Source organism: Ammospiza nelsoni, chromosome 1 (genome assembly GCF_027579445.1).
Source record: "Ammospiza nelsoni isolate bAmmNel1 chromosome 1, bAmmNel1.pri, whole genome shotgun sequence".
NCBI lineage: Eukaryota > Metazoa > Chordata > Aves > Passeriformes > Passerellidae > Ammospiza > Ammospiza nelsoni.
The window spans coordinates 129,474,188-129,499,942 of record NC_080633.1 but is presented as its reverse complement, the minus strand read 5'-3'; the positions used below and the strand labels follow the sequence as shown (position 1 = coordinate 129,499,942).

The 25,755-nt window shown below is 43.5% G+C and overlaps 2 protein-coding genes across 3 annotated transcripts; one reads left to right on the top strand and one right to left on the bottom strand.

The window, feature by feature from the left end:
* Window positions 1-2,356: 2,356 nt before the first annotated feature.
* Window positions 2,357-8,883, top strand: CTHRC1 (collagen triple helix repeat containing 1). The gene is made up of 4 exons (XM_059483807.1): window positions 2,357-2,503; window positions 5,502-5,723; window positions 7,122-7,338; window positions 8,444-8,883. The coding sequence occupies exons 1-4, from the start codon at window positions 2,363-2,365 to the stop codon at window positions 8,584-8,586; spliced, it is 723 nt and encodes a 240-aa protein (XP_059339790.1). The 5' UTR covers window positions 2,357-2,362; the 3' UTR covers window positions 8,587-8,883.
* On the bottom strand, window positions 8,868-25,748 carry SLC25A32 (solute carrier family 25 member 32). Of its 2 annotated transcripts, XM_059483795.1 has the most exons (8): window positions 25,573-25,748; window positions 24,989-25,067; window positions 22,699-22,849; window positions 21,583-21,668; window positions 20,210-20,370; window positions 14,379-14,492; window positions 13,696-13,841; window positions 8,868-12,229 (listed from the first exon to the last, which is right to left on the bottom strand). In XM_059483795.1, the coding sequence occupies exons 2-8, from the start codon at window positions 25,059-25,061 to the stop codon at window positions 12,094-12,096; spliced, it is 867 nt and encodes a 288-aa protein (XP_059339778.1). In that variant the 5' UTR covers window positions 25,062-25,067; window positions 25,573-25,748; the 3' UTR covers window positions 8,868-12,093. The 2 variants fall into 2 exon arrangements, with proteins under 2 accessions (XP_059339778.1, XP_059339771.1); XM_059483788.1 differs by lacking the exon at window positions 24,989-25,067 and having other exon boundaries at window positions 25,573-25,747.
* Window positions 25,749-25,755: the final 7 nt, after the last annotated feature.

Below are 25,755 nucleotides of genomic sequence, written 5' to 3'. Positions count from 1 at the left end.
GTTCTGATTCAATTTGAGTATCTCACCAGCATTTGGCAGTGGTGTGTGCCCTCAGAAGCATTTAAATATATCAGAAGACCACAAAACATAAGCCTAACAGATGGCAAGGCTTGCTTGGGCTGAAGAAGGCTAAGGAGGATGTTGACATTGCTGTTTTCCAGATGGAAATGCACACTGCAAGTCAAGCAAGGGCTAGGAGCTGCACAATGCTCTCACCAGAGCTCAAAGCAGATGTCCCACTGCTGTTTGCTGAGACCTTCTCTTACAGTGCTCCTCAGTTTGCTTCCTCTGGCAAAGCCATTTGGAATTTCAAAGCTTCTAAACCACACTCAAACATATGGTGAGCAAACCCAGGTGGGGAAACAATTGTGAACATCCATGGAAATTTTATTCTCTAAAACCCTGAGTGATTGCCTGGGAAGGCGTGCAGTGCTGCTGCACTGTGTACTTCAGCTGCTGCACCTTGCCTGAGGAAATTAATTCTGTAGTGCAGAAGTCTGGCACCCTGTGAAGGGACACACCTTAGCAACAGCCTGTGTTGATGCTGAGGATCCCCAGCCCGCGGTAAGGACGCTTGTGTGGACATGCAGGTGACACAGAAATCAAACATCACCGCCCTCACAGCACTGCCATCAGCCCAGAGGCAGCACCGAGCCATTGCTCAATGAAGCCTCTGCCTGTGTTTGTGGATGCTGACTGAGGCTGTCACCAAAGCAATTGTTACAATTAAGGATTTACATCATTCCATAAAATTTCCCAGCTGGTTTAGGGAACCATTGTGATTTACCAGCTGTTTTTTTGAAGTTGGCAGGATGTAATGCTGCTCTTCTTCACAAGGTAGGAGCCCTCACCTCAGCAGTGTGGCTGACGTCAGTCCCAGCCCTCAGGACAGCGTGTGACGGGGTTGGTGACAGCACTGGGACTGACCTGTGCTGCAGCTCTCCCTTCACTGCTATTGTTCCACCAGCACAGACAGGGAAAGGGAAGAAGTGGCTTAAGTGAAGAGCCACATGAAGGGGTTCAGTCCACACAAAAATGTGGTTCCATGCAGCCTGTTTGAATGACTCAACTTCTTGTAGAGAATAGCTGCAGCATTCTTTCCTGCAGGAGAAATGTGTGGTTTTGTTAAATACTTCAGAAAAAAAGAGTTGAAGCTTATCTCCCCCTTCTGGAAACTCTACCTCTACAAATACAGCGAAGTTTGCAGTATACAGGAGCTACCTCAAACATTTGTTATTTCTATTTTGAATTCTTGAGGACATATCACATCCTTTCTTTTACAGTGCTTTCAATCCGAGAATGATGAAAAGCAATGTATGATTTGGAATTAAAGCAGTATGGGATGGTTTACACTGGGTAGCCGAAAACTTTCCCTTTGTTACTAAATTGCCAATGTTCAGTCTGGCAATACCAAGTTTTTCGAAAAAGCCCCAAATCCTTTATTGTTCAGAAGGATTTTGCGTCCTTACCTTGGGTTCTGTTACAGTGAAATCTGTGACTGATGCCCGGCTGATACTTTATCACAGTTTCTCCTCGCGGTGCATCAGCATCCCGCTGTGGCGTTAGGCGGTGTCTTGCAGACACAGCTCCTTCATCGGACAGGAGCTACCGAGCGCCGGGCAAACACCTGAAGGCGTGGAAGGGAACTGCCTGGGGCTGCGGGAGAGCCGGGGGGAGAGCCGGGGGGAGAGCCGGGGGGAGAGCCGGGGGGAGAGCCGGGGGGAGAGCCGGGGGGAGAGCCGGGAGGGCTCCGGGAGCGCCGGGCATGGCCCCGCGGCGCTGCCGCGGCTCGGCTCGGCTCGGCTCGGCTCGGCTCGGCTCGGCTCGGCTCGGCTCGGCTCGGTTCGACTCGGCTCGGTTCGGTTCGGTTCGACTCGGCGCGGCTCGGCTCGACTCGGCTCGGTTCGGTTCGACTCGGCTCGGCTCGGCTCGGCTCGGCTCGGCTCGGCTCGGCTCGGCTCGGCTCGGCTCGGCTCGGTTCGGTTCGACTCGGCTCGGCGCGGCTCGGCTCAGTTCGGCTCGGCGCGGCTCGGCTCAGGTCGGCTCGGCTCGGCTTGGCTCGGCTCGGCTCGGCGCGGCGCGGCGCGGCGCGGGGAAGGCTCGGCGGGGCCGGGGGCTCCGGCGCGGCCCGGGGAAGGCTCGGCGGGGCCGGCCCGAGGGGCGGGAGGCCCCGGCCCCGTGCCAATGGCTGAGGGGGGTGGCTCTGCCGGGCCGTCTCGCCCGGTTACGGGATGGAAATTCCCGGCCTCCCCGGGGAGGGGGCTCGGGCTGCGCGCTCTGAAAGGCTCATTTATCGCCGCGCTGCCGCCCGGAGCGGGGAGCCGGGCTCTGCCGCGCCGCCCCGCGCATCCCGCCCCGCACGATGCCCCGCGGCCCGGCCGCCGCCGCCGCCCCGCTGCTGCTGCTGCTGGCGCTGCTGCTGGCCGCGGCCCCGCCGCACGGCGGCTCCGAGAGCCCCCGGGGCAAGCAGAAGGCGCTCCGCCAGCGGGAGGTGGTGGACGTGGTGAGAGCGGCGGGCCGGGGAGCGGGAGCGGGAGCGGGAGCGGGAGCGGGGCGGGCGGGGGGCGGCTGGAGGAGCCACGCAGTCGCTTTGTTATTGCAAAGATACCAAAAAGGCGATAGATCAGAGGCTTTGGAAAAGCCTGGCGGCCGCTCCAGACAAGACAGCGCCGGTCCCGCGCCGCTGGGCATCTCTCGGTTCAGTTAATCGAGCCCTTGTTGCGCTGAATCAGGAAAACGCGGAGGAGGCGCTGATGGGCATTGACACAAACCGCGGGGTCTCGGCGGCCCGGTGTGTGTGTGAGCGCTGCCCCACCGGGCCCGGGCCGGGATGGCGGCTGGCGCCGGCCGAGCCCGCACTCCCCGCCGTGCCCGGTGCCGGGGCTGGCGCTGCGCTCCGCGCACTGCAGGGCCAGCGCCGGAACCTTACAATCAAACATCAGCAGTGAATGCTGCTTAGCTCCTTCCAACGTAAGCGCTTAACTGCTGCTTAGCTCCTAAAATGCTAGTGGATAAATAGTAATGAGAAAAACTATCTGCATGCTCTGAAACTGCATGCTCACCGAGCACACTTTCCATCGGAGTGGCATTGAATGCATTATTTCCTTGGGCGGCAGGGACTGCACACCATTGTTTGAAATTCCACTGCTACTAGAAACCTGAATGCATTGGGACTATCCCATCTCAGGGATAGATGACAGGAGGGAAATTTTCCAGTCCTTGGAATGTAGAAAGCAGATGTGAAGGTATTTCTGTGAGTTGCTGTACTGCCGTTTCCCCTTCTATAGAAAATCAGTGGTATGACCATTTCTTCCATGATCTCCAGAGAGATCCCTGAAAGGATGTGCTGGAAGCACCACTGCTAGCAAAGCTCCTTCCCTTCCACACCACTTCATTATCTTTTCACTTTTATTGTGGAAATTGAATTGCATTGAGAATAAGGAGTCTGAACGCATGGACGAGTTAACATTTTCTGAGCCGTGTTTCAGGATCCCTCAGTGCTTTGAAATTGCTCAGTGCTTTTTGGGTGCAGCAGAGTGAGCAGCAAAGTGTGGGTAAATCAGTGGCAGCTGACTCATGCACAGCCCAGCTGTACAGACGCTTCAGCAGAAGCCCTGCCAGGGCAGAGTGGAGGCAGGACTGAGGGGGGATCCTGCCTTCAGTGGATGTTTAAAGTATGTTTTATGCATTTCCAGCTTAAGAAAACATGAAAAAGACTTGACTTGGCAAGACACAATTTTAGTTGGAGTAGACCCCAAAGCCCAGGTGATTCTTGTGCTCCCATTTATTTTTTGGGATGTGCCATGGCTGAGGTGCTCTCCCTGTCTGGCTGTGGGTGGCAGCTCCTGTGTGGGGACAGGCCAGCCCTTCCTGGTGGCTCTGGGGATGGGGGCAGTCGGCCACAGCTTTGGCCTGACCCAGCTCTTGCCTATTTCCACATGCAGGATTTCTGTGGTGAGGAACCACATGCGAAAGCCAGAGCCAGTCACTGTTACAAACAGAGTCCAGTGGGAAAGCAACAGCAAAACCAGATCACTGTTGCTGTGTGACATAGAAATGTCCTTGCATTGTTCTGCTGGGCTGGTGCTTTGCCAACTAACCCTTTCTCAGTGAACTTTTCTGAAGCATGGTTTTCTTCGTGAAAATATTCCAATATTTCCACTGCCTTTAGCCAGCAGGGTTTTCTTTGGTGAAGGTAGTAAGGGAAAGCTAGCAACCATTAGTCATACCCTCATCTGACTTCTTACTAGACCTCTCCATGTAGTCACTGATTTTACTTTTGGTGTGGCTCCAGCTAAGCCTGTGATGGCTCTGCTGGTTTTTGCACCAGAGCCTGTGAAAAGGCACAACCTCAGTGAAGAAAATTCACCAATTTGACAAAGGAAAGAGGGCAGAGGCAGTTTACAGCTTACAGTTTAGTTTACAGCTCCTGCAGGGCAGACAGGGGCATGGCTGGCATGAGGGGGAATAGCTGCAGCAGTTTCTTTTTGAAACAGACGGCCATTAGGTGGTTTAAACTAGATGAAGACAAATAAATATGAGAAAGTGGAAGAGCAGAATACAGCTATCTGTGAAGATTTGGGATGAAGACTGGGAGGAAGCAGTCAGCACCAGAGAGGACAGAGCACATGAAGTAAAAGCCCTGGCCAGCCCCTGCAGGTTCCTGCTCAGCATTCCCATGCCCAGTGCTCCTCTCACATCCCAGCCCTTAGGCTGCTGTGGGAGGGAGCTCTGGGCTTCACAAACCTACTCTCCAAGGTGGGCAGAAGGTGAGAAGGTGATGTGTGTTAACATGGAGTTTGGGAGGGCAACATTTGACCTTTCCTAATGCTGTGATGTTAGGAAGGATGTGAGTGTGCCCTCCTCCCATGTCTGCTTTCCCGCTGTTACAAGCAGGCTTCCTGAGTTCAGCTTTATTCCAGGATGCAGCTTCCCACATTCATATCACCATCCATTTGTGTGCATATTGGAGTCTGAACTGTGGGGCTTGATTACCACCATGTGGTTGTCACCTCTCACCAGAGGAGCAGTGACAGAAGAAAAGTGGCATTAACCTTTGCTCTCTATGAAATAGAAAATTTTCTTAGGAAAAAAAAAACCATACTAAACATGTATTAGCATAGACAGTTATACAAGTAATGGTGGGTTAGGAAAAAGTAACTATTAACATGTGACTTCTTTTTTTTGTTTCTGTTTTGACTCTGGTGAAATTTTCCAACAGGTTTTAATTCTTGGACTAGATAATTTTTTAATGCTAGGATTTATGCATCATTAAAAAAAGGTGCATCCTATTTTACAGCAAATTCTGCTGGCACTGCTTATCTTTGAAAATTTATTCTTCCTTTGTTTTTTCTACTTCAGTGGAACCATTTTCTGGGAGATGCAGAAATAGCCCATTGTGGTACAGCAGGGGGGTGTGCTTTGTTGTTATTCACTTGTGTTTGACTTGGTTAGCCTCGGAATTGAGGGGTGGGAGCAGCAAGATCTGTTCTCTCTTCCAGTATAATGGCATGTGCTTGCAAGGCCCCAGCGGCGTTCCCGGCCGGGATGGAAACCCGGGAGCCAACGGGATCCCTGGGACACCCGGGATCCCGGGAAGGGACGGGCTGAAGGGGGAGAAGGGCGAGTGCATGCGGGAGAGCATCGAGGAGTCCTGGACGCCCAACTTCAAGCAGTGCTCGTGGAGCGCGCTGAACTACGGCATCGACCTGGGCAAGATCGCGGTAAGCGGCGCCGCACCGGGGCTGCACAGCTCCAGCCTCACACATTTCCTGCTTTCCTGCATGCAAGGGTGAACTTCTCAAAGGCTTAGCTACTTTGGATTGCTCTCAGCTGTGTTTCAGCTCTGTGCCTCTTTCATTCCTGGAATAGGGTTTCGGAAGAATTTTGTGGCTGGTGTAAGAGTACGTTCAGTAGACCAGATCTGTCACTGTAAGGCTGAAAGTCACAGTACCAAAAAAGCACCTCTCTAGCTTGCCCAAAACAGGGCAAGGTTTTCACCATTTCAATCCTAAGAAGGGATGAACATCTTTAATCTGTTATTTGTACCCTTCTTTATAACTCTTGCTTCATAGTGGTTACTCACTGAAACTCAGTTGCAGTTGCAGGATGCTTCTGCAAAGGATCAGCATTGCTCAGGAGCAGAGTTGCCTGTGTCACCCAGACTGACACAAACACTCTGTCCTCACTGCAGCCCTGGGTGTAAAACTTTTAGAAAAAATCCCTGCTCAATCCCAGCTATGAAGCAAAGCCCAGAGTGATTATAGCAGTTTAACTGCTGTGCTGTGGCTAGAGAGAGAATCAAATTTTTCAGTAGACTTTTCTTACTTGCAGAACTGTCCCTAACTTTTTACTTATTTCTTTTTTTCCCCTCCCTTTTTTTTTCTTTTTTTCCTTTTTGGTCTTTTTTTTTTTTTTCCCTTTTTTTTTTTTTTTTTTTTTTGGTATTTTTTGTCTTTTTCTTTTTTTTTCTTTCTTTTTCTTTCTTTTTTTTTCTTTTTCCTTTTTCTGTCTTTTTTTTTTTTTTTTTTTTTTTCCCTGTGAAATCCAGCATGTTGAAGACAGGCTAACAACCACTTAAAAAACTGAAAGTGCTTATTTTTCAGTTGTGGAGCTTTTGCTGGGTATAAACTGCTCAGAAGTCTTGTGATAATCGTTAAGCCCAGGATTTCTGTTAGCAGAGACAGAAACTGTGCTTTCTTGTCATGCAAGGACTTGGGGGTTGGACTAGATAATCTTCAGAGGTCCCTTCCAATCCTTATGATTGTGTGATCCTGTGGCTTGAGTGCAGCTTTCAGAGAGCTTATATCTTTTTACATAAATCCCAGAAGGTGACTAGGCTAGCAACTTAACAGCAGGACTTATCTAAATAAAGTTAAGAATTTCCATAATCCGTTTTCTCCTTTACCATCTATGAGGTGCTGTTCTGATTTGCATCTTTGCACCACAAGGGACTTCCCAGGCTGTCATTTTATTTTTTTTTCCCAGAGGGGCCTAAAGAGAATAGCCAAAATATTTTGAAATAAATGTCTTCCTAAATCTGTGTCCTAAATATAAATATATAGGAAATAAATGGGCTCAACCCCAGGGGTTTGTGCCAGAGCACCTTTGTCTCCTGCCAGGAATGCACGTTCACCAAGATGCGCTCCAACAGCGCCCTGCGCGTGCTCTTCAGCGGCTCGCTGCGGCTCAAGTGCAGGAGCGCCTGCTGCCAGCGCTGGTACTTCACCTTCAACGGGGCAGAGTGTGCTGGCCCACTGCCCATCGAGGCCATAATATACTTGGATCAAGGAAGCCCAGAGCTGAACTCTACCATTAACATACACAGAACTTCCTCGGGTACGTATGCCGGGGGAGCAGAGATGGAGCAGGAGGCAGCAGCAGCAAACACAGAGAGTGGCCAACTCACACTTGTTCTCTTACTCTGCTGTCTCAGAGTTTGGTATTGATAAGTAATAGTATTGTAATTATTTATTAAGTGGTACTTTCTTGCTGTGGTACTTTTCGTGGTACTATATTCTGAGATTTAGAAATGGAAGAGATTTCTGTCCAGACAGGTCTACTGATCTCTGCCACAACATGACTACAGAGACATTCTGTGCTGTATTAACTTATGGAGAAACAGCCTTACTGCCAAGTAGACAGTGTCATCCTGGCTTAAAATACCGGTGTTTGCACATTGTCTGTGCAGAAATGACACTTTCCTCCTGCAATTTCTATTCTGCTTTCAGGAGGGGCGCAAAAGTACCTCCAAAGTGAAATATCTGGGAGCAATTACTCATTTGCTTAGCAGAGGCAAATTAGTGAATTCATTCAACATAAAGGGATGTGATACTAAGAAAAAGGAACATAAATTCTGTGTCCTTTCTCCACTTTTCTCCCTGTACTGCATGACTGCATGCAATCTAATGTCTAGAGCTGTTATAGGACTTTTTCAGCGTAGGGGTAGAGCTGACTTGTCCTCATTACCCCACCTCCATCTAGTGGTGCTAGTGGGGCATCAGGAATGCAACTCCATGCAGAAGCAGTGACAGACGTGTGGAAAAGCTTACAGGGTGGCCATCACCTTTACAGAGCTGAGCTGTAAACCAGGCATGGCTGTGCCCCCACCCCCTCCCATCACTGCTAGAAAGATGTCTGGAAGGGTATGAAGCCATATTCCAGCTCCCAGTGTGTAAATTTGGGTATTTAAGGCAGCAGCTATACCTCCCATTTTGCCATCCTTTCATCCATTCAGCAGCACAGAGAGAGAGGCACTGCATGGCTTTAACTGATGTTGCCACATCTCTACATAAGAGTTTTTATTGCTGAAATTGTTTTAAAATTCTAAAACCTTTTCACCTTTAACTAAAGTTGCTGTTTTTAAGCACTTGAGTCCACCTTCAGTTGAGAAACACAAAGGGATTGTGTCTGCTGAGGTAACCTGACTTTTGTCTTTAACCAGTGGAAGGTCTGTGTGAAGGGATCAGTGCTGGCTTGGTGGATATTGCCATCTGGGTGGGGACGTGCTCAGATTATCCACGGGGAGATGCTTCTACTGGATGGAATTCAGTCTCCCGAATCATCATTGAAGAACTGCCAAAATAACTTCCCTCTCTTTTTATAATACCTTTTTTTAAAAATTTTGTACTATTTTTTAAAGAATTTATTTCAATAGAGTTGGACACAAGTACTGGACTGAAAGGCACCAAAGCCTTGCATCTGTAGCCTTTGTCTTGTTTTGTACACAGTAGAGGCTTTTTATAATAATAATTTTAGAATACAAATATCAAAACCAAGTTCATTAACATTTTAAATTTCTTTTTTGATGTAATACCACCACTGTTGTTAGAATTAACCATAACTTTTTGTATCAAATAAATAAGACCTTTTACAAAAAAGAAATCCGGGTTATTTTATTGAACATTAATGTGTTTAAAGTATTTTATATGGTGTTGTGATACACGATTTTTTTAGAAGGCTTTATAGATAAAGTTCAAAGAAAGTAAAATCAGGTGTTGGCTTCAGCCTTCAGAAAACACACATAAAATGCACTCCTGTAAACCTGACTGCAGAATAGGATGCTCTGCTGTTACAGTCTTATCTCAATGAACTCCTGGTGACTTAACTGTGACCCAGACAATGTGGTAAGTGTTAAATACCTCATATTATGAATAACTGAGCAAAACCAGACTACCTAAGCTCTTCTTCCCTCTCTTGCTTCTTGATAGACTGGATTTCAGTGTAATATCTATGACTGGTCTCCATTACTAAGATGCAGACACTAAATAATTTTACAGTTACGACACTTAATTTCATTGCTCCAATAATATAATTCTCCTGGATTTAGCCTTTCAGTTATACAGAATCACTTTGGTGTTAGTTAAAAACTAGATGTATTAAACTGTTTAGAAGATATAGACATAAGACAGGTTGAAATGCATAGGCTTTCCAAAATTGAACTGATAGAGTGAAACAATGATGTCACAGCTGTTTGACAAGTGACAACACCGATCACGCTAACACAGAACATAAGCTTCAGTGTTTTTAGTATTTTCTTCCAAATGCTGCAAGTGGCATATTCAAACATTTTTTAAATTTGTACACATTCTAAAGAGAAACAACAATTATGTTTGTATTACAAAACCAATTTTACATTAACAAAATAAAAAAACTCATGAAAAGCATGTACAACATGCAAAAATCTCCACTCTTCCCAGAAATTAAAAGGAAAAAAACCCATTAAATCTGAGATAATGAATTTATTTCAGCTATTTAGAATTAAATCTCATTTTCTTTTCTGAACAAGCTGTACGATTTGCCCCAGGATGGGCAGCCCTTGCCTGTAGCTGTTGTTGCAGCTACCAGGGGAGGACACCTGCAGCGAGGGGAGCACTCGGGCTTGCTCAACTGCAAGATGGTGTGTGAGATTTGCTGCAAGCCAGCAAGTTACACAGCTGGTATTTTGTCTCTGAAGAACTGCAATGTTTTCACTGGCTTGGAGGATGGTTTTAAGGTACCTGAACAAACAAGTTACTATGAGCTGAGCTGTGGTGTGGACTTACAGAACGTCCGCTAACACACAGTGAGTGATTGTGCACATGCTCACAGCCTGCCCCTGCATTTATCCTGAAGCATGGGTAAGCTGTTCTGGCCGAGAGCACATTAATTCAGGCTTGGATTATGTGCACAGCTTTTTCTCTTTTATCATGTTTTCATATGTCTTCACAATATATTCTGGATCCTGGGTGGTAGTTAATTCAGTGCTCCATTAAATTTGTTCTGTGTACCACAAAAGACACAAAGCCCAGTCAGCACCCTCCAAAGGCAGAAGCTGCTGTTTTGTATCTACATTATTTACATGGTAAACTTCCAGTAAATTTATCTTCAGCTAAATATACACAGCACCTTCCGTAATAAAAACCAAAGCCAGCCATGCTGGCCCCAGCCAGATGAGATTATTCTTTCCAATGAGATTATTCTTTCCAATGAGATGATCAACTATATCAGTAGAGGGGATGGGATTGTGGAAGAGAAAGTGTAAATTATGAATAAATTTAGTTATATACAAAATATGGTATTTGGCAACAGTATCTACAAAAACAAGTGAGTGGACTACTGAATGAAGATTCAAAATACTCAGTAGTTTCTGTAGCTTTCCAGATTTTAACTTAAAATTTAAAACCAAGTTCCTAATCTGTGAAATTTTTATTAAAAATTGTTCTTTCTGCTTTAGGTTAGTCAGGTAAACAGGAAACTTCTCAAAGTGATTACTCTGCTCCCTATGAAACTGATGATTTTCCCCCGTTGATAGCCTTTGCTAACTTATTTCCTAGCTAAATGATACTTACTAGATACTTAATATCTTCTTACCAACAGCAGGAGGCAGATGTTAAGGTCAGTAATGTCTTTCTTAAATAAATAAACTACCCAAAACCACCAAACACAGAACTCTAAAAAGTACATATCCTTGATGGCAATTATTGGTGTGGAAAAAAAACCCTAACTATTATGCAGATTTACTGATATGTACTATAATTTATCAGTAAATTAGCAATCAATATATCAACAATCTTTTCCTTAAACCAAATCAGAAGACATTAACAGATTGTTCTGGTTTTTTAAATAAAGTCCTGTGCACAGGATTTTTTTAGACTAGAAACATTTTTTTTTTCCAAAGAATACTACTGAAAGTAAGTGTGGTCCTATTTGTTGCTACACTGGCTTGAACACGGCATCACTATGGGATTACTAGAAAAAATCCTCATCTTTAAAAAGTAAGCCTCCTTTAAAATATGCATTTACTTAGTAATATGTGGTCAGCTGTATGATTAATGGAGACAGACTCTGGCACAGAGAGAGATGGAGAGAGAATGAAAAAGAGAAAATGAATTAAGTTGCCAGCGATGTATGCACTTTCAGCATGTTGGTCTGCTGCTAAAACCAAGTCAAAAACCACAGTGCAAACCTGGCCTGCTATGAGACAAGAACTGAGCTTCATCAGACTTGCAATTATTCAAACGCAAGAATGGACAGCTGTTTTAAAAAAAACAATTTCAGTTTCCAAACTGCACCCCACTGAGCCACACATTTTTGTGTTGGATGAACAGTGGAGTCTGGAGCATTCCACTTCCTAAAATCTGATGAATAACACAGAGGTGGATTCAGATGACATTCCTTGTTTTAATGAGACTCAGAGATTTAAGAAAGTTTTGACAGGCCCCAGGGTTGCTTTCATATGAAGTTTTCCACTTCAGGAAGGAGAGAATCTCACCAACTGTTATCTTGAGACTTGCTGAAACTGCTTAGTGAGTTATTCCAGGCAGGCCAGGATGAATGGAATTGCAGTGCAGCTGCCTTCACCCAGTCACAGCACTCTTATTTCAGGGTTGCAGACATCTGCTTCAAGCAGACACAGCTGATTCAGAGAGGAAGGCAGCAGTGCAGGAACGTTCAAAAGGAGAGATGTTGGCAGGGTTTATTGTCTCTACATTCTTTCCTTAAAATACCAGATCAATTCACAGTGTCAAAGAAGACTGCTGAAGTAAATTTCTCCCAGATCATGAATATAAAAAATAAAGGATAGATTCCTTCCTAGGAACAAAGTCCATACCTTTAATTATTTTCTTTCCTAAAACCAAGTAAAAAGCCAGACACATTTTCGTAAACTACAAAGGTAATACAGCAGGCAGGAGTCACTCTGATCACATTAGGTATAATTCCTTTGTAAAATCCATGAACACCTTCTTTCCTTTAAAGACAAAAAAAAAAGGTTTTAATTAATGCCTTTTAATAGAAAAAATGAGACATAAAACAAGGCCTGGCATTTTATTTCTCACACTCCCATTGAGAGATGTACTTCAGGTTAGAAATAACCATTTCAGACAGTGTTTAAAGTGCATCAAGTATTAACCCATTGTTTTTTCTTCTAAACTATAATAGCATTATGTAGATCAGTTATTTAGCCCGGGCTTTAAGTGTTTTTAGTGGGTATTGTCTAAGAAAGACAATTTACCATCTTTCTTCATGCTACAACAACTAAGAAAAGTCACCATTCATTTTTTGAGATTTTAAGCACCCCTTCCAGAATTTTGATTCCACTGGCCAATAAATAAGAACCTAATTTCACCCAATTTCAATCAGTGTGTCATGCTAGGGCTCTTAAAAAGTTATAGACACATTAAATCTCAGCTCTTCAGGTGCAGACCTCACAGGCATAGAACACCTGGAAGGAGGAGCAAACAGAGATCCCAAGAAATGCTTGGGTGTGGTTCACACAACCCTCCCTAAGTCCCATTTGTTTCATCATGAGCTCAGCAGTGGCTCCAGAATGGCTGTACTACACTTGAGCAGAACTAAAAAGCCCTCCTGCAGCCTGCAGCACTGAAGGGCTCAGCACTGACACAGCAGGGCTACTTTTGCTCTGAATTGCCTCCAGTTGAAATGGTTGCACAGCCTCTGAACCAGGGGTGCTCCTGGAACAACAGAGCCTCAGGCACTTACTGAGCTGGCCCCTCTTCACAGCCAGGAGCCCATTGCCACCTCTGCAGCAGTATGGCCCAACCCAGAAGCACTGCCCAAAGCCATGGATGCACACACAGAGGTGGCCACCCTTGGTAAACACACAGGTTCTGTGTGAAAACTCTCCCTTGCACTGTGCAGCTCAGGCAAGAGCTCAGGGAAGGTTCAGGAGAAGATATGAATAGGTGTGAGGTCACAGGTCTCTAAAGGTCCCACAGGAAGCTGGGACCAGACAACAAGTGCAGGCAGGCCCCAGGGTAACCCAGGGACATCAGTATAATCAGCTCTGGCTAGCTCACTTCACCTTGCCAGGAATTTGGATTAGCCACAACTGCCAGCAGCACAATGCTCCTGTCCTGTGTGATAAGCCAAAGCAGTTCAAGTGAGAATTCATTTAGTGTCCCAAACCAGCCACGACAATGTTATTTTTTAGCCTGTGAAATTTGCTGGAGAAGAGAGAAGGGAGACAGAATAAACAACAGAAACCTGCAGGGGGCATTGGCTCCCTCCAATCTCCTCCTCTCTCCTTACCTTAGTGCTGTTGGTGGCATCTTGCACAACGTGACTTTGTACAACTAACACTTAGTTTGCCCTGAACTGTTCTGGTTCTGCAGTCAGCACAGGAGCCAGTAAAGGTAGCTCTGATTCTGTAAAACTCAGTTTGCAACATGCAGGCTTTTAATTTTGCACACCTACCTCCAGGTCCTGTGGATCACATCAAACACCCCAGAGTAGGTGTTATGCTGGTCTTGAAGACGAGCCCGCACGACTTGATAGGGATATGTTGCTACCACAGCAAATATTTTGGATACAGCTGCCATCATTATGTATTCCACAGTGTTCTAAAAGCAAGAAAAATTGTCAGGCTTGCCTTAGGTATGGTCTAAATTAGCCAGTTCCCAAAATCTTATTTGATTTTTAAATGTACAACCAAACAATACTCTAGATTTTTCCCTCCTATGATACAACACATTAAAAGAAATGTCAGTTTTTACTACATGCAGCGCTACAAGTAACTGACTGTAAAACATGTGCCTTCTCATTCCCATTAAAACACTTCTTCCAATAGTAGCTACCTTTGCCCAACTTGCATCTGAACAGTTTTCCAGGGTTTAATACCATCCCCTCTGGTTCCACAACATAAGAAAAAACTTCTAAAATTCTCAAAACACTTGCTAAAATAAGAAGTTGGGTTTCAAAACCAGTGAAAACCAGCTGCTTGTTCCTAAAAAGTGAGAAAGTATTATTTCCTTCTATATATTCTGCACTTTAATTAATGTACCAATACTTTGCACATTTGGCTGCTGTAAACCTGACAAGTGGAATCTACTTCTGTTTATTTGCATGCCACAACACAATTTTATTCTCAAGCATCCTACCAGTTTTGTATCTGATACTCTGTTTCTATACTTGTTGTATCTCTCTTTCAAATCCTCATAGGCCATGAACTGAAGTGCTCCATGTGATGTTCCAAACAGACCAGGCACAAATCCCTAAGAAAATGATAAAACAAGGTTAAAGGGTGATGCACAAAATCTAAACAACTTGACAGAGCACAGCTCCCACCCCTACATTTGTCCTCCCTTAATGTACAGACTGTGCCTGCACAGCAGTTGCAGTCTGACTCAGTGTCCTTAAGGGCAGGCATCACACCAACACTCAGTAACTGCTGCTTTCCTGACATGCAGCCTAAAGTCACCTCCTGAGTCACTGGGATGAAACAAGTGGCCCAGAGACTCCACCTCACAGAGAACAAGCTGGTAACACAGATTAGGACTGCAAGACCACAAATCAAGCTCAGTGCACATTTCCAGAGACTGGCACTGAGGGGTCTGGTTCCACCTGAGACTGGTAAAGCAATGACAGATGCTGGCAACTCAGAGAAGAGCCACCAGGAGCAGAGGTACAAAACATTATTGTGATTGAGCCTGGGAAATAGATAGGCATGTGTTTGCATGAGTGTCTCTACAAAAATGTGTGTCTATGAGATGTATATATTTCTAGACTAAAAATGTTTGTGCCTATATAGAACCATAGAATCATTTTGGTTGGAAAAGATCTTTAGGATTATCAAATCTAACCATAAACCTGACACTGCCAGGTCCACTACCATAACATGTCCCTGTGGGACAAGAGAGTGAGCTGCTCCAGCACTGTCTTTCTTACATACACAAACACATGAAAATACACAAGCTTTAGGTTCAAAAAACTTGAAATGAAGGGGGAAAACAGGTACTTTCTGAACTGTGTCCACAAGAAAGAGAAGACAGGAGTTCTCCCAGGACCAGGACTAGCTCCACTAAAATGAGTTGCCAGCTGCAGGGGTTCTGAAAAGCACTAATTCTTTTTGAAGAGTTGGTCACTTGCATTGAAAAACACAAATAAATGGAGGATTAATCATCTTGGCCAGAAAGGGACTCTAAAGCTTGCTGCAAACTGTTAGGGAACAATTGTAACAGTAAAATGTTCAAAATGTGGTTAAAAGGACTTAAAGAATCAAAGTTTATTTCCCATGATCCATTTGGGCAAAAAAAAGGAATTTAAAAATGTGTTCAGATGCCAAAGTCTGTGTTAGACTAAAAGTCAAGCCCAAAATGTTGAAGACTTAGTCTGACTTAAGCAGAATATGATTAAAAGCCTGGAGAAGGTGAAAAGGAGAAGAGATCTCTGAAGGAGTCCACTGAATTAGTGTTAACAAGACAAAATAATAAAACTCCTAAATTGCAGAAAAAACCCCAACAACTAAAACTACAGCAGGCACAAAAACTGCATGGATAATACACAAATTACCACTTCAGGGATCAGCTTTCCAAATGCTACATATAGATTTCTAAGGTTTTTCAGTCTTTCAGGAAATGACTTTTTAGAATTTCTGCTTCTCACAGTAAGAAAAAATGGTCATGAACTCAACATCAGTAATCACAAACTAATGAAATGCATTAAAGGCTAATGAAAGTCCCAGGAAAAAAACCTTCCTCAAATGAGAACAAGTGGAATGAAACCACTTATCTGTATTTTGTCAGCTGTAAGCACAAAGTGAAGTTGAAGCCAAAGGGCCCAACAGAGGGAAAAAGACAACTTTGGTTTTCAGAAATCCTGGATCAGAGAAGAAAATAAAAGCAATATAAAAACAGCAGAAGAAGAAAAAAAAACTATACAAAAATGTCAAAGAAAAAATTATCTGGGTCAGCAAAACCAGTATGAAACTCATGGACAGTGATAGCAGGGAAAATCTTCACAAACATTTCTCAGTGATTAATCAGTAAAACAACTAAAAGACAGTGGAAGTAATTGTTCTCCACTTGGAAAGAATTAGAACAATGTATTTATATCATAGAAAAATGAGGTAATACTTTTCCTGCCAACAAAAGAAGAATGTTAAACAACCTTAAAGAGAGCTAAACTCTTAAACTTCAGCCAGAAGATTTGGATAACTTGCACCCTTGAGTCCTAAAGCATCTACTGGTTGTACTTCATACACAAATACCAGCAGACCTAAAGTCTTGTGCTGAGCTTCCAAAGACTGAGGGACTTTTAATGTCGGGCCAATATTAAAAAATGCAAGAAGGGAGTGAGGCAACTGTCAGCCAATGTGCCTCAGAAAAATAGGAGCTGACCCAGACCTTTATTGATCATAGAAAATCATGCATTCTTACGGAAAAATGTTTCAAAGCAAAACTGACTTCACAGCACTGAGATATCTTGGCTGGGGAAGTTTTTGAAACATATTCTATTTTCTTATTCTTAGATACATAATATGACTGTAAAGAGAAATTTTATAATAACTTCACGTACTTCTTGTTATTTTTCTACTTTAATATTTGATTTTTCCAATGAAAACATGACAAGATGAATGGTTCCTCAAAGAAGTCTTACTTGAATTCTCTTTCAATGGATTAGAACAATAGATGGAATTAAATATAGTTCTATATTTATATTCTATAATTAGAAATTTAAATGCACATAATTCTGAGTAGCAGACAGTGGGAATAAAGAAATATTTTAAAGTTGGCGTAAAGTGTTTTAAGTGCTGAAAATCCAGACAAGAAGAAAATGTCTTGTTGGTTAGTGTTTCAAAGGTTACCCATCACAATAAAAAGAAACACAGGCAAATGTACACACTGGAAAACCTGTGCTTCTTAGTAAAGAGGGGAACAAGGTTCATTTGGTGATGTGGTACTCACATTACTGCCTCAAGTGTTTGACAGCACTCAAGCCAGAACAGCCTCTGCTGTCTGTTTCAAAAGAATGCAGCAAATACCTCTTGTAATCTCTCCAGTGCTGCCTTCATTTGGGCTCTCAGTGTGTCAGAGACCTGCAGCATCTGAGTGCCCTGCACTGACAACTTGTGCAGACAAGACACTGAAGTTGCCATTACCATCTTGATTCCCTCATGGTGAAAAATGTTACCATCTTTTATGTGAAAGCCACTTATGCTTATGTCTCTGTGTAGAACCCGCAACTTAAATTAAAATCAAGATGGCTAAATCTCAATGGATTTTGCTATGTACAAGTACAAAGATATAGAAAGCTTACAAGCTTCACATTTACAAGAAGAAAAATAACAGAAGCAAAGCATGCAAAATACAGAGAGCTAAGTGCCTTAGCCACTGAGGGGCCAGGAAAAGTACTTTATCCTCAGAGCATAGAATCTTGCCTACCAAAAGTGAAATGCCAACACAGAAGTGCCCAAATATATTTCACTTGGTAATGAGTACACATTACTCATATGACTTTTGTTGTTGTCAGCATGCTACATTATTATTCTGGCTTGATGAACCTGGATTTTACTTTAATCTCCTTAGATTTTATAAATTTCCTGGTATTTTACTCTTGTTTATTAAGCATTGCTCTATTTCCAACTGCTGCTTCTATATCATCAATAAAAGAGAATTAAAAAAATGCACATACAGAAATACAGAGGCCATGAAGGATGCTAGTTGCATTCCTGACTGATGTCTTAGTAGCCAGTCACTCTAGAATATACATCTAACAGTTTCTCAATAGCTCAGAGATATTTTAGGTTTTCCTAAGAGCACCAATCCTACAATCTTACAACTATTTTACCATGTTTGGGCACTCCTACCTTATGCTTGAAAAGAACAACACAGCACTCATAAAATGGAGATGGTTGCATTCATTAATGACAAGGCAATTTTTAGAGCTCAAATCTCCAGCAGATCCATGGGTGTGTTCAAAGTACATAACCCCAAGCTGTTTTTTAACTCAGCCTGGTGTGCAGCAGAGCAGCTCTGTCATCAGGGGGCCAAAACACAAAGCCCAGTGGATGGAGTGTGTGGAAGATCACTGACTGGATGATTACTGGGATAATGAGCAAAGGAGACTCCTCCTGCCTTTTCAGAACCAGGCCAAGTTCAAGAGGAACAACTTACTAAGAAACCCAGATTCAGGCAAACTGTTTGATGAACAATCAATACCCAGCAGAGCTAATAAAGACAGCTTTGATCCCTGCTAGAAAGATTGATGTAGCCTGACATAACCCATTTGTACCTCAAAGGACTGAAAGGATTTGCTCAGATCAGTAACAGCATCTGTGCAGTAAAGAGCAATATTGAATTGCTTGGTCAGAAATTCCATTCTTTATTGTCTAAGGAGACAAATCTCAAACAGAAACTCTTTCCAGATTTTTTTCCAATTCTATCTGAGACAGTTGCTCTGTTTGAGATCCCTTCATTTACCATAAGGTGGTACTACCTGATATCCCCATATCTGCTACAAGGAATGCTATCTGAAATGAAGATTATGAGGAAAAAGAAGACAATTGCGTGTACTACAACTCCTGACTCAGGGCAATTAACAAAGCTTTAGCTGTACAATTTCAAATAGAGCAAGAAAAATAAAAGCTCCCCGAAACACTGAAATGGGGGAAGCTAAATCATGTACAAGTCCATGAGCCACCTGAAGAAGTGCCTTTTTCCCCAGTACAGACAAGGTTGAGACAGTCCTGACGTCAAATGGAAGCTGCACAGTGTGCATACTTATGTAGGTCATTCAGGACCTATTTAGGTCACCTTCTTTGCAGATTTAAGCAAGTAATTTGCTCTTTCAAAGGAAGTAGCTGCTTTAGTCCCACATTTGCAGATTAACACTACAAAGAAGTGTCTAGTGCCAAAGGCGACACATGCTACTGGCAGGAATAATCTGAAAAGAAGGGTGGAAGGACATCTTAAAACCTAACAGATCCAAGAAATCAGAACTTATCTACATGGAACAGAGCAGACATCCAGGCAGGCAAACCTGACAATTTCAATTTAGGAATAAGTAAGGTGCTCTGTTCCTGGTGTTAGAATTTGGCAATCATTGCCATGAAGCATGCAAGAATAAGAAGGATCACATTTTTCACTGAAAATAAAATAAGCTAATGTTCAGTAGTCAGGATAATTTCTAAGAGAAAGTGGTCTTGTTCCCTACTCCTGGCAGTGTTCAAGGCCAGGCTGGATGGGCTCTGAGCAGCCTGGGCTAGTGGAAGGTAAACCTGCCCATCACAGGGGTGTTGGAACAAGAATATCTTTAAGATCCCTTCCAACCCAAGCCATTCTATGATTCTATGATTCTGCAGCATTACTTGCAGGAGAAGAGCCAGCCTGAACTAAAATAGGTTTCTTCACAACTTCCAGGCACTGATGAATGCATCTTGATGTCATGACCTGAAGAGAGGAGGAGGCAAAAAGTCCAAATCTTGTTGCCACCTATTTCCCTAAATTAAAGGGAACAAAAACCTCACACATATGCAGGCCCTATTTAGAAGTCTGCAAATTTAATGTATCTAGAGCTGACAGATTACAGACATCAATAACCAGAGGGCAAATAAGCAGTTGTGAAACTATCCATTGTGGAAGAAAAAATTAGCAAGTACTTTAGTCATGTTATCTTCTAGAAGAGGTTAGAAATACAGAGATAAGGGATAAAATGCAAGGAAGCACTGCCAGCAACATAGGTTACATTGTTGCTGACCTGCTTATCCAAATTCTAATTATAGGATGATTCAAAAAAAATTACAAAGCAGTTTATCACCAGTATAATGGCTTTTCTTCTGACTAAGCCTTTTTGCTGCAGTTCTTCAGTGGGAAAGACTCACAGAATGAAAGTGAGCTGTTACAATTTTTTTTTTGTAGACAAATATTTAGAAGTCTCACCATGCTACTGGGTGGTGCCAGGCAATCATGGAATTTTTCTGCAAAGTGATTACCTTATATAAGCCACGGATGCCCTCTGTCTTGTATATCTTTATGAGAGCATCAAACATTCCTCGGTACTGCCGCTTGGATGGATCCACGCCAGCGTTATATTGTAGCACAAGTCGAGTCTTGGTTACCCAGATTGGGTTTGTAATGCACAGGGTCATGGCTCCTGGGAACACACAGAAGTTACTCCCATTGTTATGCCAACTCTGCAGATTGTCCCAGTCTGTTCAGTCCAATATAGCACAGGCTTCTACAATGACAAAACTACTTCTCCTACCAGAGTACTCATACTGTTCAAAACAGGTGAAGTTTATGCCCTCTATTGCTCCCTTTCTCCCCCTTCAAAGCTCACAGTCAAGTCCAGTTCTCTCCTGCTGTGGTACTCTAGCAGGGCACAAGTATTTTTCCATATTCCTAGTACAGTCCCTTTTTTGCTTCACCTTTCCACAGTTGGTAGTATAATCTGAGTAGACAGTAAATGCAGCTTCTTAATGTACCACAGATTATCTGAGTTATTCTTCAGTATACAATAATTCAAAATTTAATGGATACCTCAGTGATGTGAGATTTGCTTAATAATTTTGACAGGTTAACAGCAAGAACCTCTTATAGCTTTATAGGTTATTAAAAATACCATTGTGACAGAATCCATTATGACATTTCATTCAAACAATATGCCTTATATTTCAACGTTAAATGAATGCTTCAAAATCCTAATGAAGTTTTCCAAATTGCCTGTACAGCATGTAGTGACAGGACAAGGGGGTATTATTCAAACTGAAAGAGAGTAGGTTTAGATTAGATGCGAGGCAAAAATTCTTTACTGTGACAGTGGTGAGGCACTGCAATAGGTTGCCCAGAGATGCTGTGGACGCTCCACCTCTGGAAGTGTTCAAGACCAGGCTGGGTGGGGCTTTGAGCAACCTGGTCTAGTGGGAGGTGTCCCAGCCAAAGACAAGGGGGCTGGAACTAGATTATTTTTAAGGTCCCTTCCAACCCAAAACATTCCATGATTCAACAGGCCACCTCCTTTCCAGGTCCAGGTGTTAAATATTTAACAAGTTAACAATCTGATAGCAGCAGATTTCCATAGTTACATTTTGGGACCCAATACAGTACTAAATATGTAAAGTGCCTACACAGAATGAAAACTAGGACAAAAGACATTTTGTCAACTGCTAATTCTGCACAAAACTGGAGGACCACAGTGACCCACCTATTTGTGCTAGACATCTTTGTTTTATTTACAGACAACAAACTATTGCGTCTGGGCTGGAACACTTGCCATCTGTAAGAAAAAGCTGCACTGACACAGAAAGGCAGGTAGCAGCATATGGAACAGCTACAAGTGAACATTAATTTTTGCATTTAACCTCACCAGCCTCCGCAGCTGACACTAGGTGTTCGCTCGCACTGAGACTTTCCATCTTCCCTTCCTTCTTGTAAGCTTTGATGGCATTGTAACTGGAAAATGTACAACATAGTTTAGTGAAGGTGAACACAGACCCACATCACAAAAAACCCAATCCAGAATGACATACCTAAGACATACTTAAGATCATAGGGGTACACAGCCTTTGAGGAAAAGGCATCCAAACTACTGTTATTTAATTGATTCATTGTCTCTGAGCAGTCAGCTCTTTAAAGTGAACTATGGTAATATATATTTAAATTGTAAAATTAAACTGTCAGTATCAATGGGACTGCATCTTGAAAATTATCAGATATCCAGAATTAACTTTAAAAAGAATTTTAGTGGGACCCACAGTGCTAGGTATTGACCCTCTAGCTCAGAAATACACTGAGCATTCTTCTCTTGATCCAGTTTGCAATCTTTGTGAATTAAGGAATTGTCAACAGAAGATGAAGTGTCAATAGCAATCTACAGCAAAGCTTAAGGACTCAAGTAAAACAATAATAGAGTCTAGACAACTGAGAAGTGAGCTTTGCATAGGCATGCCAGCTAACTAGTCCCTAAAATGTTTGAATTAATAGGGATAAGTATTAACAGAGTTAATAAAGTAGAATATTAAAAAATGGGCTTTAAAAGCAAAGCCTATGAACTGACAAGAACAATGAAAAAACTGTCACTAAAATGATTAAAAACAATCAAACATTTAGTTTTAGTAGAAAACTTCACACTCTTTGATCTCAAGAAATCAATTTAGATTCTTGTTTTTCATGGGGTTTTAAGAACAGTGTATTGGCACTTTTAGAGAATTCTTTCTGAATAGTATCACCACCTCTCAAATTCCTTAGTACTTTCACAGCAGCAAGGGAATGCACTGTATCTGACAAAGGAACAACTCTCTGACTCAAACTGCTTTAAATTCTAAACCAGCAAACCATAATAAACGTTAACAGACCTGGACTAGCTAAGAGAATGACAAGTTTGTAAGTCCCTTAGCACATTTTTATACCTCACAAAGAAGATGCAATGTATATCTGAACACTGCATTGTGCAGGCAGTGACACATTTTACAGTTGTACTTACAAGAAGAAGTAAAGTCCCCAGGAGGCTCCTGCTCCCACCATGTTTGGAGTCACCCCTTGGTACAAGCCTCGAAGCCCCTCATGCTTCCAGACTGTGCTCATACAGTGAAGAATTCCATTGTACTTTGGCCTCAGCTCCAATCCATCACTTACTACAAAAGACAGAAATGGAAAACGTTTTGGGAAGCATAAAGTTCAACTGCCTCCAAGCCAACCCAGGAGTCCACAGCCTCCAAAGCAATAAATGAACATGAAACATAATTGATCAACTGTATTACATGAGTGTTATTTCACAAGTATGCAAGAGCTGAGGTTTACAGCTTTATAAGCTTAGAGCTGAAGAACTTAGGAAAAAAAGGGGGGGAAAAGAAATAAAAACCAGAGATAACTACTTAGCTCAGTAAGAGGAAAGTTCCTATTAATCTGACAAGCCTAAGTAAATGCACTTTTGTACATTTTTGATGAGCAGCAGATCTGAAGTTTTCTGTGTCTTCTTTTTAGCACTCCAGCAATTGTGCATCATATTTCAAGTGATATGGATGGCATCCTTGACATGTTTCTCTAAGTTGTTTAGACAAGTCCTAAGTAACAACCCTTAAATTCAAATTTTCTCCTTAAAATGTTCTATAAAGCAATGGGTCACATCTTACTGATTCCCAAGTCAGTTTTTACCAGAATACACAAAGGCTTCTTCTCCCACCTAATAACCTAACAGCTGGTTGTCCAAATGTTTAGAAAATACCACTTCAAAAATACAGAAAACAACAAGTTTTTGTCTGACAGATCATGTAGAACATGGACATCCACAAAGCTTGGAGTGGTGACTACTATTGCTCCTACCATAACAACAAAGGAGTAAGTTGATTACTGATGAGGTATGTGATGCAGTCCATGGTGAGATGACAAGAGGTAACAGACACAAGCTGAAATACAGGGAATTTTGACCAGAACTTTTTATCCAGCAGAATGGCCAAATACTTGAAAAAGTTGCCTGAAGAGCATCTTTGGAGCTACTCAAAACTCCAGTGCACAAGACTGAACAAACTGATCTAAGCAGAGCTTATCTGGGTAGGGGGTGAACTCCTCAGCTCTCTTCTGACCTAAATTACTCTGTGATGCCAACATAGCAGCAGCTTTCATTCTTACTACAGACATATGGCTAGACTGCAACTGTACTGAAAACTGATCTCAAAGTTTTACAAGAAGTGTAGTTTTTGTGTCCCCACCAAAATTAATCCTCGTAAACAGGCATCTTCTGTTCAGTGCCACATTATTACTAATTCCTTTTGAACTCTTTGTCCCATAGACATTGTGACAGACTTCAGCATTAAAGACAAAATGCTTTTGCTGAGCACAGTGTGACAACACCTCGACACCTTGACAACCACTCAAAGCTAGAACACAAACACCTCTTTTCTCCTTCCTAAGTGCTGCTAGACCTTTCCCAAAGACATTTGTGAAATTTTTACCATGCAGACACTAGGTCAAGTTTATAAACATATGAAACAAGATCGCAAATCAGACACATGAATGCAAGTCTTTCTGTCAATGATGCTGCCAAGAATCTCAACAACATTCATTTCTGATATCAGCTCCTGCTCCCTCATTGAAGACAAAACACAGGAATTATTATTTTCAATCCAAAGAAGCATGTGAAAGTACATGACCTCCAAAAGCCACCTAATCCAAACCTGTATTTAAACCAGATCTAATTAGACCTGGTTACTTAGGGACACGACCAGTTGACTCCTGAATGTTTCCATGGCTGAAGAGATTACAGCCTGTCTGGGCAACCTTTTCCAGTATTTGACCATTCTCACAGTAAAATAACTGGAATGATCCATGCTTGTGCCTGTTCCTTTTCAGCTCCTTCTAACTATCTCCAAGAATCTGGCTTTACCTTCTCTGTGTCTTCCAAGAACACTGTCATAGATTACAATTTTAGCTCCCCTCATCCCTTCCTTTCTGAGGCCAAAGGGATCCTGTTCTGTGTCATGTGCTCCAGCCCCTTCACTGCAGTCACACCAGTGTGTCACTGTCTTCCTTCCTTGTCCTGGAGAGCCCCAAAATAAACACAGTACTTCTGACATAGTTTTACAAATGGAAAACAGAGAGAAGAGAGCCCTTCTGCTGGCTGTGCTTCTCATAATGCAGCCCAGGATGTGCCCAACTAGGACATGCAACGTTTTGAATTTTGAAAAATGTCCCTGTCATAGTTTGGTGTTCAGATCTTAAAACATCCATGTATCTATTTAAGAAAACAATCCAAAGATACGGTAAAATGTTTCTACCTCTCTGAAAGAAAATATGATAAATGGTTGACGAGTTTCTCAAATCAGCAGAAAAGTCAAGAGAAGTTGCCATGTTTCCCTGTGGAGAAACAAACCAGTTACAGAGTTTTCTGCAAAACAACACCACTATTGTTAACAGCCAAGGTTACTGCAGAACCACCGCTAGCTTTGAGTGTTGAAAATGTCTGGCATAGAGGTGAACTTTGAACGTGGGCTCGGGCAGCCCGCCGGCTCAAGCGGGCAGCGCTCGGGTGCCTCAGGCACCGGCGGCCACGGGAGGGGGAGAGGCTGGAGCTCCCCGACGTGCCCGCGGACAGCTCGGGGCACCGCACAGGCGGCAGCCGCTACACGGGACAAGGAGCACCTCGGGATAGCGGGGGAGAGAACGGGACACCCTCTCGGCTCACGGCCGGTTTATTCCAAGCCGTGGGGCTGCCCCCGGCACCGGGGCGCTGCAGCCGCGCACGGGGCGGGCGGAGCAGCGCGGGCTGTGGGCGGGAAGCCCGGCAGGTCCGGGCCGGGCTCGGCGAGCTCGGGCACGCCGGTGAGTCCTTAACGCGGGACGGCGGCCGCTCCGGCCTCACCTGCGAAGCGGATCTTGACGAGGTCCAGCGGGTGCAGCGCCAGGGTGGACAGGACGCCGCCGCTCATTCCCGCCGCCAGGTTCTCCAGCCGCACGTGCCGCAGCACGGAGCGCAGCGGCGGCTCGCGTGACAGCGGCGGCTCGCGCGCCGTGCACGCGGGGCCCGCGGCACCCATCGCCGGCC